The sequence below is a fragment of the Dermochelys coriacea genome, chromosome 15, assembly GCF_009764565.3.
Source record: "Dermochelys coriacea isolate rDerCor1 chromosome 15, rDerCor1.pri.v4, whole genome shotgun sequence".
NCBI classification, from domain to species: Eukaryota; Metazoa; Chordata; order Testudines; family Dermochelyidae; genus Dermochelys; species Dermochelys coriacea.
Window position 1 is genome coordinate 41183 of NC_050082.1, and position 12906 is coordinate 54088.

Sequence of the window (12906 nt, forward strand, 5' to 3'; positions counted from 1 at the left end):
TAGCGTATAGCCTCCCTCCAGGGGGAACATGGAAGTCTCCTTGGCCAAGGTGAAACACTGTCTGCTATCCCTATGCTAAGTCATGGGCACGGCTGGCTTATCCTGCATTCAGCGCCCCCGCCCCCAGGGTTACTCAGTGGGACCAATGTCTATTTAACAGCCACTCTCCCTTCATTTAGGATATGTTCCCATGGCAGAAAAACAACTAATAGCAATTAACATCATCAAACCATTGACCGTAAGGTGGTGTGATGGGGTGTGCTCCCCACACTCATCCTGAAATGTAGGCCAGACTGGCCAATTAACCTATTAGGCTGCAAGCTGGCAGATATTTTGGGGGAGAGCAGAGTCCTAATTCAGAGAAGCTCACCTGTGAATGAACAGGCATTGCTTCTATAAAACCAGGGAACTGGTAGCAGAAGGAGGACTGCTGGGAAGAAAGCTGCAGTTACTCCTTTGGGACAAGGGAAAGAAAGAGCTTGAGACCCAAGAGGAAGGATTTGCCTAGCAAACCCAAAGGAAAAGGGGTTTGGCTAGAGGGGTGGAGGGTGCAAGCCAGGGATAGGCAAGGTGGGAAGTAGTCCAGGGGAGTGGCAGGAAGGTTTGGAGTTGCCCATCCCTTCGCTGTTGGAGATAGGGCCCTGACTTTGAAGAGTGTCCAGAACCATTCATCCCAGTCACCGAGGCAGTGACTCAGCCAGGCCAGAGGATTAGGGTGACCAGATGTCCTGTTTTTAAAGGGATAGTCCCGTTTTTGGAGACTTTTTCTTATATAGGCGCCTATTACCCCTCACCCCGTCCCGTTTTTTCACAGTTACTATCTGGTCACTCTATAGAGGACTTAAGGACTGCCTGGGACACTGTGGAGACTTTGCTAGAACCTCAGAAGGCATGGACAATTGTGACTTAGGCAGAGGACTAAGCCATGAAGACAAGGTGCTGCAGCTCCTGAGGAGCAAGAGATGGGCTGCAGAGTGACGAAGCGAGACCCCAGGCCAAGGAACCGCAAGAAGAGGGTGTCAGGCTGAAAGATCTAATCCCCAGATTGGCTTTGAGGACACAGGCGCCAACATTCCAAAGTGCCGGGGAGTGCTCGATTCCCGGCTCTGCCACAGGCCCCGCCCCCACACCACCCCATTCCCCAAGGCCCCACTCCTGCTCTGCCTCTTCCTGCCCCTGCTCCACCCCTCCTCCACCTCTTTCCTCCCAGTTCCACCTCCTCCCCCGCGCGTGCCGTGTCCTCACTCCTCCGCCCTCCCTCCCAGCCTCCTGCATGCTGCAAAACAGCTGATTGTGGCAGGCGGGAGATCCAGGGAGGGAGGAGGAAGTGCTGATCTGCAGGGCCTGTGAATGGGCAGGAGCCACTGGGGGGAGCTGATATGGGGGCTGCCAGTGGGTGCTCAGCACCCACCATTTTTTCCCCATGGGTTCTCCAGCCCCAGAGCATCCTATGCTTGAGGAGGCGCAATGAGCCCCTGTGCCAGGTGGACCAGGACAGCTCTGTCCATTGCTCAGCAGGATCCAATAGTGCAGCTTGTTGCATGGGAGAGGTATCATTTTCACATGTCTGTTCCTTTACCGGATACCCGACTGACTGGAGACAAAGGTCACGTCTCGCACTGGGGAAGGGGAGAAAACAGGATAAAACCAGAGAACAATCCCATGTCCCCAATCCCTTCGACTTGCTCCTCAAACCCTCCATTTCCTGCCTCCACTTCTCCCTCTGCACAGGATCTCACCAACGTCTCCCAAGTGCAAACGGACAAAATACACTGTGACCTGCTCTCCTACAACGCTAGTCTCCTTCTCCCCTCTCATGGACTCAGGAGTTCTTTGTCTGCTCTCCTCATCTAATGCCTCCACTTGTCCCATGACCCCATCGCATCCTCTCCCCTAATCTCCCCCATGCCCATTCTCATCCTCTGCTTTACTCATCTCCGTAGCCTCTCGCTCTCCTCCCTCATGATACAAACATGCTTTAGTCTCTCATCTTAAAAATCCATCTTGGCCTGGCTTCTCCAGCTACTGCCCCATCTCCTGTCATCTCTACACTCATTGAACATGGTCTGCAATCCCTGCCTGGAATTCCTCTCCTCCAATCTCATCCTAGTCCCTCCCCCATCTGGCTTCTGCCCCTTGCACTCCACTGAAACTACTCTCACCGAAGTCTCTAATGACCTTTCTAGCCAAAGCTCAGACCCAGTCCTCCAGCCTCACCCTTCTTGATCTGTCAAGCAGCTTTGACACAGTCAGCCATGCTTTTCCTCTTGAAATAGTGTCCTCCCTTGGCTTCCGTGACTCTGTCCTCCCTGGTTCTCCTCCTGCCTCTCTAATCACTCCTGGAGGATCCTCCTCATCTCCTCTCCAGCTTTCTGTGGGGGTTCCACAGACTCTGTGTCACAGAGTCCCGGGGCGATGCTCTGGAACTGCTTCCTACGAAGCCAGTCAGGACTCTGGGGAAGTCTCCTTTCTGTGAGCAGACTGTCTTCAGGACACACAGCTCACCCGGCTTCCCCCTTCCTGGGTCTGACCTCGGGAGCATTCAGCATCCTCTGCCCCTCCGTATGCTTCCGACAGCGAGCCCGCCCAGGCGGGATCCTGGGGAAGCCAGAGGGTCCTGCCCCCCAACTTCGCAGTCAGACGTGACTCTCACCTGGGTCCATTTTGCGGGGGGCAGTGAGCCAGACAACCAGGTCTGCACTTCACTCCATGTCCCCAGCCAGCCCCAAACTGAAACTCTCTCCAGCCCCTCCTCCTCTGGGCTTTGTCCCTTTTCCAGGCCAGGAGGTCACCTGATTCCTTTGTTCTCCAACCCCTTTAGCTCTCACTTTGCAGGGGAGAAGGGCCAGGCCATCAGTTGCCCGGAAACAGGGTGTCGGCCATTCCGTGTCCAGACCTCTGCACACACCTGCCCTCTAGGGCTCTGCAACAATCATACACCCTTATCCCACCACCTAGATACTTAAGAACTGCATAGGGGAAACTGAGGCACCACCACACTATTCAGAGGAAACATTAAGAACAGTCCCGCTTCATCACACTCTGTCCTTGGCCCCCTTCTCCTCCTCCTCTGCACCGTACCTCTGGGTAATCTCATCACAAACACAAATTCAACAACCGTCCCTACGCTGACCACTTGCAGATCTACCTCTGCTCCAGACTTGTCTCCTTCTGGCCAAACTAATCTCTCAGCCTCTCTGTGACATCTCGTGAATGATTAGCTGTCAGCTCAAGCTCAACATGGCTAAAACAGAGCTCTGAATTTCCCCCAAACCCTCCTTGCCACCTTCTTTCTCCATCACTGGGAACAACACCATCATCCTACCTGTCACTCAGGCCCTGGGCCTCATCAACTCCAACCTCTCTCGAGGGCCTCAGATCCCAGGTAAGTCTAAATCTTCCTGATTTTTTCTGCAGAGCATCTGAGTTACAGCCTGTCAAGGTTCCCTCCTGTCATAACCATACAGCTAAGGATAGCCTAGAAGTCCTCCTTACCTGTAAGGGGTTAAGAAACTCAAATAACCTGGTTGGCACCTGACCAAAAGGACCAATGGGGAAAGAAGATATTTTCAAATCTTGGGTGGAGGGGAAGGCTTTGTTTGTGTGTGTTCTCTTAGGAAGCAGAGAAGCATCAGGTCAGAAAACTCCTTCTCCTATAACCCATCCTAAAAGTCTCTCATATTACAAAAATTTTAAGTAAAAGCCAGGCAAGGCGTGTTAGATTATCTTTTATTTTGCTTGTGAATTTTTCCTTTGCTGGAGGGAGGTTTATTCTTGTTTTTTGTAACTTTGAAACTAAGCCTAGAGGAAGTTCTGCTGTGTTTTTGAATCTTTTGTTACCTGTAAAGTTATTTTCCATCCTGATTTTACAGAGGTGATTTTTATCTTTTTTTAAAATAAAATCCTTCTGACTGATTTCTCTATTGTCCTAAGGCCCAGGGGTTTAGGTCTGTGATCACTTTGTAACCAATTGGTTAGGATATTATTCTCAAGCCTCCCCAGGAAAGGGGGTTTAAGGGTTTTTGGGGAATAAGAAAAGGAGTACTTGTGGCACCTTAGAGACTAACAAATTTATTAGAGCATAAGCTTTCGTGAGCTACAGCTCACTTCATCGGATGCATCCGATGAAGTGAGCTGTAGCTCACGAAAGCTTATGCTCTAATAAATTTGTTAGTCTCTAAGGTGCCACAAGTACTCCTTTTCTTTTTGCAAATACAGACTAACACGGCTGCTACTATGAAACCTGTCATTTGGGGGAATAGGAACTCCAAGTGGTCCTTTCCCTGATTCTTTGTTAAATCACTTAGTGGTGGCAGCGTACCCTCCAAGGGCAAAGAATTTGTGCCTTGGGGAAGTTTTAACCTAAGCTGGTAGAAATAAGCTTGGGGGGGGGGTCTTTCATGCGGGTCCCCACAAGTGTACCCTAGAGTTCAGAGTGGGGAGGTGTCAGCGTTCCCTCCCCCACTCTGAACTCCAAGGTACACAGGGGGTCTTTCATGCAGGTCCCCACATGTGTACCTTGGAGTTCAGAGTGGGGGAGGGAACGCTGACACCTCCCCACTCTGAACTCTAGGGTACACTTGTGGGGACCCGCATGAAAGACCCCCCCCCCCAAGCTTATTTCTACCAGCTTAGGTTAAAAACTTCCCCAAGGTACAAATCCTTCCTTGTCCTTGGATGGGTACTGCTGTCACTACCAAGTGAGTTAGACAAAGATTCAGGAAAAGGACCACTTGGAGTTCCTGTTTCCCTAAAATATCCCCCCCAAGCACTTTCACCCCTTTCCCAGGGAGGCTTGAGAATAATCTACCAAGCAAATAGGTAAATCAGGTGAGCACAGGCCAGACCCTTGGTTTTTAGGACACTAAAAACCAATCAGATTCTTAAAAAACAGAACTTTATTATAAAGAAAAAAAAGTAGAAGAAACACCTCTGTAAAATCAGGATGGAAGGTAATTTTACAGGGTAATATTCAAAACACAGAGGATTCCCCTCTAAGCAAAACTTTAAAGTTACAAAAAACAGAGATAAACCTCCCTCTTAGCACAGGGAAAATTCACAAGCTAAAACAAAAGATACTCTAACGCATTTTCTTGCTATTACTTACTATTTCTGTAAGTTAGATGTATCATTCAGTAGGAGCTAGATTATTTGCTTGGTCTCTCTCTTTGTCTCAGAAAGAGCACAGAGACAAAACAGGAACCTTTCCCCTCCACAGATTTGAAAGTATCTTCTCCCCTTATTGGTCCTTTTGGTCAGGTGCCAACCAGGTTATCTGAGCTTCCTAACCCTTTAGAGGTCAAAGCAAAAACCTTCCCCTTTATATTTATGACATGGCCTTTCTTCTGTAGTGCCACAGCTAAAAGTCTGATCAAGGGCCTCATCATCCTGTGCCTCATTAACTGTAACATCCTCCTCTCTGGCACTGCCAAATGCAATCTTGCCCCACTTATATCTGTCCAGAATGCAGCTGCAAAGATCATTCTTCTACCTTATTGCTTTGATCATGTCATTCCTTTCTTTGCATTCCTCCATTGGCTCCCCCTTCTCTAAGGCATCAAACACAAGCAGCTTGTCTTCTCTTTAAGTGTCCACCCCACCTATCATCTCTCATTTGCTATGAAACTGTCAACATTCCTCTCCAGTCGGTCCGTGATACCAGCTTCCTTTGCCCAGATTAAGTTTCTGAACAAGCATCTACGGGCTTTCTCTCAGGCCACTGTTCAAGCATGGGAAGAGGTCCCCATAAACATCCACAAAACTACTCATTATCTATCCCTTTCTGCGGTGCAATCGAGACCAGCAAGGGGCTGTGTCATCACATGCCCTGCAACCTTGGGTGCCTCACAGTGCTTTGCAGCTGTAGATCCCAACCTGGGCCCAACCAGCCTACCAGAAAGCAGGCCACACCCTGCGTGTCTGTGCTCTAGACAATCCTGGTTCAACAGCTGTGAGCCCCGCAGTCTTTCTACAGCCCCACTCTGACTTCCACCAGCCTTGGCTAGTACTTGGCTAGTACCAACACCCTCCCAGTCCCACTTTTCCCCAAATCATGTGCTCTGAAATGTCCAGACCTCCCCTGGACCGTTCAGAGAAATAATATGGTTTATGTGTTCCTTTAAAGACACAAAACTCATTGCACCTGATTAACTTAATGGGATAAATACATCCTTCCCTCTAAACAGTGCACTGAGTTGGTTTATAGTAAAATAAATCTGTTGACAACAGGACATAGCATAAGCGATGCCAAGTAACAGGAATAAAGTTAGGGCATGTTATAAGCAAATACAAGTGAAAGCATGTCAGACTGAGGTTGAGTGGCTGCATGGGGGCACCATCTCCCCTCGGCACAGGGCCTGGGTTCCCACCCACTGCTCTCCAGAGAACAAAGATATCAGCCACATCCTCTCCTCATAGCAGCAGTTCTGTCGCTTCAGGAACTGGGCGGGAGCAGGGAGGGGAGCCCTGGCCTGCGAGCCAGGCAGTGACTGCTATACAGAGGGATGCAATCTAGAGAATCTCCAGGACCCCAGTCATACCAGGGCACTGGTACAGTGTGTGTGTGTGTGGAGGGGGGGGGCAAAGTGTGTCCAGCAGGAGGATGCAGACACCTCCTCCCATGTACTCATTGGGTGGCAGTTTAGACAGCCACAGCATAGCAAGGGTTAAAGCTGCATTAGAAAATCAGAATTATGATGCGCTGAGTTGTCATATTGGAAGTTTTTCTTTCACACCAAATCTGCTGCTCCCCACCCCCTGACATGGTCAGTTTCCATCGAGTGGATGGTTGTGGGTGATCCACAGCAGAACAGGTCACCGGGGCAGGTGGGAATTTGCCCCTTTTGACAGACAGACATGCGCACGCACACACACACACACATCCTGCCAGGAGGGCCAGGGACTTGCATTATGGACTTCAGTCTGTGGGGAGGAAGATACCGCTCTGTGGGCACAGGGCTCACAGGTTGACAGATGCATGCTGTCCTTGCCAGCTGAGACCTCCTGCTTCCGGGGCAGAGAGAGATGCACACAGAGAGTTCACTGTGGATCGAGGTGGGGCAGGGAGCTGGAAGCAGACAGCAGGCGATCTACCACGGGCTAAACTTCAAGATGATGGACTCTCCATCCTGAGGCTGGTAATCAGAGATACCTACAAAACAAGATAGCAGAGCACAAGTCAAAGTTTTCCAATGTGCATTACTTTACATTTATCAGCATTGAATTTCATCACCTCTCGCATACAGTGATCTTATCCTGCTGTCACTCCTGCTTATCCCTGGGGTGAGAGGGCACCAGGCCCAGTGTCTTTACTCCTTTTTCTGCACTCTGTTGTTGGTCTCATTTAGGCCATGGGCTCAGACATATTAATCAGTCATTTAGTCCTTGATCAGTGGAAGCTTTGGGCTGGTCTTGGCCCTCTTGGCTCCCCAGAGGGGCTGCTATCCATGTCAAAGCGAGAGAAAGGCCCCAGCACCAGGAACCAGAAACAAATGTGTCTGCTAATTGGGAATAGAGAAGCCTGCAGCAAGAACAGTCCCAATTCCCCAGGGTCTTTTGGGACAGCACCATAGGATCAGTCAATGAGCATCTTCCCAATGCAGCAGAGGTCACCATTTTTTGTTTAAAAAAAATTTCAAAGGAAAAATGGCCTTTTTTCAAAACAAACTTTTTTGTTTATTTTGTTTTTTGGCAAAATGCCCACCTGAAACTCAGAAACTTGGGGGGGTTGCTTTTTTATTGGAAAAACTGGAAAATTTCCATGGATTTTTTTTAACGTTAAAGGTGAGTAATTGCTTATACACACCATTGACCTCACCCTGACTTCTGCAATCAAACAGAGACACTGCAGGTCCAGCACGTCACTGTGTGTGAAGTTCTGAGTGCTAGTGGCACCAAGGCCATCACACTGTGAATGCAAAACAGCCCCAACTCCAGCAGCTGGCAGCATCAGATCATCACAACCTTACACTAGTCATTACCCCCTGACCTTATCATGGCAGTCTGGAAACCTTAAAGGTGTAAAACAGCGGTTCTCAAAGTGTGAGTCAGAACCCCAAAGTGGGTTGCGACCCCATTTTAATGGGGTTGCCTTGGTGGGTGTTAGACTTGCTGGGGCCACAGGCCAAAGCCCAAGCCCAAGCTCAACTGCCCGGGACCAAAGTCTAACGTCTTGGGGCTCAGGGTTATAGGCCCCACCCCCTGCCTGAGGACTTCAGTCCTTGGTGGTGGGGCTCAGGGTTATAGGCCCTACCCCCTGCCTGAGGCTGAAGCTCTTGGGCTATGGCTTTGGCCCTCCAGCCAGGGGTGGTGGGGCTTGGGGTTTGACTGTGCCCACCTCCCACCCGCCCCCCGAAGGCGGGCTCAGGCTTCAGTCCCCTCTCCTGGGGTCATGTAGTAATTTTTGTTGTCAGAAAGGGGTCGCAATGCAATAATGTTTGAGAACCGCAGGTGTGAAACATTTAAACATTTCACTGTGCTAATGACAAATCCCAAACCAGCCAAAGTTGACAGAACCCTTGGGGATGCTGGGTTTATTTTCAAAGAAAAGCTGTTGTGCAACCTCTTATATAACGTACAACACCAGGAAGTGCGAGTGAAGCCACACAAATTCTCTGGGCTGCAACACAACCTGAACAACACACTTCTGTGGTTCCCAACTCACCAGGCCCCTGGCTTTGTGTATTCAGAGGGGTGTGGCCACGCTTAGCCTTACACTTCACACACTCACATTCCCTGTACAGTACCCTCCAGCCTACTCATATTGCTCCTACCCAGTTCTATTCCCCTTCCAATCGCAACCTGTCCCCCGACCTCTCCCATCACACTACGGATGTGCTGAGCATGGGGGGGCGGCGTCCTGGCTAAATTCATTCTGCTTGTTTCCTGAATGGGAAATGTGGATACTGGATGTTTCCCTTGGGATTTCCATAAAGGACCATGCCCCTGGGCTTAGCCGAATGTGTGGCACTACTGCTCCAGCAAAGACACTGCGAGTGCATTTCCCAGAGTGCCTTAGGGAAGGCCTCTCTTTGGACTGAGGTCTCAGTCAGCAGGCAGGCTTCTCTGCAGCACTGGGCTTCATCTGGGCAGGAGGCAGTGAGCTACTGCTGAGCCCACAGCCATGCTGAAGCTAAAGGCTAGCCAGTCTTGGCAATAGGGTGACTAGACATCCCGATTTTATCGGGACAGTCCCGATTTTAGGGGACTTGTCCAGCATCCCGACCTTACGTCGATATTGGGATAGCTCCCGGCGCTCGCCTGCCGGCAGGAGCACCACATGCTGCATGAGCGGGGCTTGCAGGCACCGGGAGTGGGCTGAGAGCCCTCCCCCTCCCCACCTGACCCGACCTGACCTGCGACTCTAGGAGCCAGAGGAACCTGCCTGCCGGATGCTTCCCGGGATGGGAGCCACCGCAGTTAAGCACCGCCAGGACTCCCCATCTCGCCCCCAGCAGGTCCCTCTGGCTCTTAGGATGGGGGGGCTCTGCAGGCTGCTCCCACCTGCAAGCCCCGCTCCGCGGCTCTGGCAGCTCCCATTGGTGCTTTTCCCAGCCAATGGGAGCCATGGGGCTCACACTTGTGGCGGGTGCAGCACATGGTGAGTCTGGAGACCCCCCCCCCGCTCTCACCCTAGGAGCCACAGACCTCCCAGCAGGGCTGGTGAGTGCAGCCAGGGAAGGGGGCAGGGTGTGATGATGAATGTCTGGGAGGTATGTGTGGGGGGCATGCTGGGCTGTGAGGGTGTGGAGGGCGCTGGGCAGTGGGTGAGGTTTGTATGTTTTGGGGTGCTAGACAGTGGGGGCCTGTTGGTGGGTGCTGGGAAGTGGGGGAGATCTGTGTGTGTCAGGGCACTGGGGGGTCTGTGTGGGGCATTGTGTATTTGTGGTGGTGGGGCTGTGGGGAAGGGCACTGGGAGAGAGGAAGGGAGGTAGGGGAAATCTGTGTGTAGTGGGAAACTAGTGAGTGGGGGGTTCTGTGTGGGGTGCTGGGCAGCAGTGGTGGGGCTGTGGGCAGGGGGGCGCTGGGTGGGGCGTGTGTGTGCACAGCACTGTGCATTTGTGGTGGAAGGGTTGTAGGGGGCCCTGGGCATATTGGATCCAGGGGGCGCTGGGCAGGGGAGCTGTGTGGCGCAGCATGGGCCCACCCCCAACAGGAAGGGGCACGCTGGTAGCACAGGGCCAGGCGGACCAGTTTGCCTCTGGCTCTGGTCGGGGCTGTGCACCTGTGTCTGTCTCTTCCCCCCCACACCCCCACTCACCCAATGTGTCCTGATATTTCTCTCTTGCGATCTGGTTACCCTACTCGGCAATGAGGCTAGATGAGGTCTAGGATTGGCAAGTGGGGCCCATGCTAATTAGGACCTTAGTCCCCCAGTTACAGGGACTGTGGACAGCAGCTGCCTCCCTCTTCCCACTGTAGGGTGGAGGCCTTATATGATGCTTGCTGGGCGGGAGGCTCTGCGGGGCTCGACCCTATGTCTGTGGGATGGCCAATATCTCCATGCCACTACTCAGCAGCTATGATAGAGCTCTCACAGCAGGCCAGACTGACAGCTTCTTTTGTGGCCTTTGATTGGTCCGGGTCCCCCAGATAAGCCCAGGAGGAGTTCCAGGAAGTGTCTATGCAACAAGGTGGGCTCCCCTGCCAGCGGTAGTGACAGATCTGCCCCTTGGCTTGCTCTCGGACTCCTGCCCCTTGGCTCTGACTCCTGCTCTGGTTTCTGACACCAGCTCTGACTTTTGGTGCGGTTCCTGGATGCTGACCACCCTGCTCCAACCACTAGGCCTGAATGCCCGAGCCCCAGTCGTGACACCAGGGCCCTCACCAAGGACACCCATGTGCTCCTTTATCTTCCCCCAGGCCCTTCCTGTGCCTCCAGCCTAGAGTGAGTCTGGCCCACCTTGCTGAGATGCATTCAGCCTATTTAGGTTCCTTTAAGAAGTATTATTGCGTCTCAAGCCACCTGCATAGCTACCTGTCCCTACACGCCCAGTCTGCTTCATGTCTGCCCCTGGGATATAAGTCACTGGTGATGTCAGGCATTATATACAGAATGGGTGGGCTTAAGGAGCCCCCTGAAAAGAGCCAATGGTGTGCTCTGTAACTGTCTTCAGTGGGGCAGCCCAGGGGTCACTGAGGGTGGGATTTGTTGATGATGCATGAGCCAGAATGGAACCCACCTCCCTCTCCAGTGCCAGGTGTGCTGCAGTGCTAACAGCAGTAACAAAGCAACCACACGCATCTCTAAAGTGGGCTGATCTGGCTGGGACACAGGGCAGGTCTAGCTTGCAATCCAAGGTGTGACAGCGGCTCAGGCAGACCTATCCTTGCTAGTTTTACCTGCACTAGCATTGCTACAAACAGTGCAGTGTAGATGCGGTGGCATGGGCTTCAGCACAGACTCGCTAAGCCAGCCTGGATCCCTGGGTGCCTACTCACAGTGCTGCTGCCCATGGCACTGCATCTACATGGCTCTGTGTAGCAATGCTGCCACGGCTATGTCTACCTGAGCTGCAGACAGCACAGACCTACCCACACACGAGCTATTTTCCCCATTGCCTGGCACCTCATGTAGCCCTATAACAGCTGTGCACAAAGCCACCAAACCAGATGGCTCAACTTGTCTCCAGCAGCAACTGTGCAGAGGGGTAGGTGACAGCACAAGGTGCTGGACAGTGGGACATCAGACCCACAGGGAGCAGCTCTGCCAAGCAAGAGTGTGCCACTTTAAAGCCACATTTTAGGCTAGAACTGCACTTTATTAGTGTGATCCCTTTGGCAGCTGCACATAATCCCTCCACAGGCTTTATGCACCATCTGGAGATATGGGACCAAATCCAGCCCTGGGGGATGCAGCTCTCACTGAAGTAATGGGAATTGCACCCACTTACACCAGCCTGAATTTGGCCCCTACGGTTTGGGTGATGCATGGAAAAGCCTTTCTTGAAGCAGGTCTATCCCTGGAAGAATCCTGAGGCCTGGGAAGAGGGGTGGAACCAGGCCAGCAGGTCCATTTCTTACAGCACTCTCCCTTTCAATGCCCAAAGCTGTACCCCTCTGCCAGGAATTCATTGCCCTTCATAGCCATGTGAGCAAACAGCCCCTGCCTGTGTTCTTTAGAGCAGCTTTTGGTGCATCGCAGCAGCAGCAGCTAGACAGAAAATTCCAGGCGTGCCTGGGGGGGCTGCAAGGGGTACTGAGGGGGCCCCAAGCACACACTGACCACATGAGGTGCCAGGCTGCACTGTTTCCCATGTGCTATTTCCCTCACCTTTCTGAAGACTGGTGTCTGGGGCCTGGAGGAGCTGCCAGTATCTCCGCTCTCCATTGCTGGCTTTCACCCCCATCACTGCAGTTAAAAATGGCCCATGCAGGGTGTTCTGGGTTTCAAACCTAGAGTTGAAGGGGAAGGAGAAGAGGGGATGTGACCTCCAGGCAGAGCAGAGAACAGGTTGTTTCCACTTTGGTTCCACTCAGGCAGCAGCAGCAGCGTGTCCCCACATCAGGGCCCTTGCACAGGGACTGATGGGCTAGGAGCACAGTCCTGACGACACATAGCTGCACCTGGAGCCAAACCTCCTGTCACAGGGAAGTGCTGGGTGTAGCCCCCACCTATGACTAACTAGCTGCCTTCCCGCTGGTGGGATAAAAGACCGACAAGCAGCACTGCAGACAGGCTCCTGAAGGAGACCCTGGGCCAGAGAATGGAGCTGGAAGGGAACTTGACACACCAGCCAGGGGAGAGACCTGTTGGGAATCCCTGGCGTGCTGGCAGCAGCAGAAGCCTCAGAGGCAGAGGCCTTAGGAGGCATCAGATAGAATCATAGAATATCAGGGCTGGAAGGGACCTCAGGAGGTCACCCTGTCTGACCCCCTGCTCAAAGCAGGACCAATCCCCAACTAAAT

General features: G+C 52.3%; 1 protein-coding gene across 3 annotated transcripts in view; it reads right to left on the reverse strand.

The window, feature by feature from the left end:
- Positions 1-6180: 6180 nt before the first annotated feature.
- Positions 6181-12906, reverse strand: part of TCN2 (transcobalamin 2) — a 37227-nt gene continuing 30501 nt past the window's right edge. For 2 of the 3 annotated variants that reach the window (XM_038374010.1, XM_038374011.2), the window contains 2 exons: positions 12272-12393; positions 6181-7150 (listed from right to left, as the gene is read on the reverse strand). In XM_038374010.1, coding sequence (XP_038229938.1) covers positions 7089-7150; positions 12272-12393 — 184 coding nt within the window. In that variant the 3' untranslated portion in view covers positions 6181-7088. The remainder of the gene's footprint in view (positions 7151-12271; positions 12394-12906) is intronic. The other variant, XM_043498203.1, reaches the window with a different exon arrangement.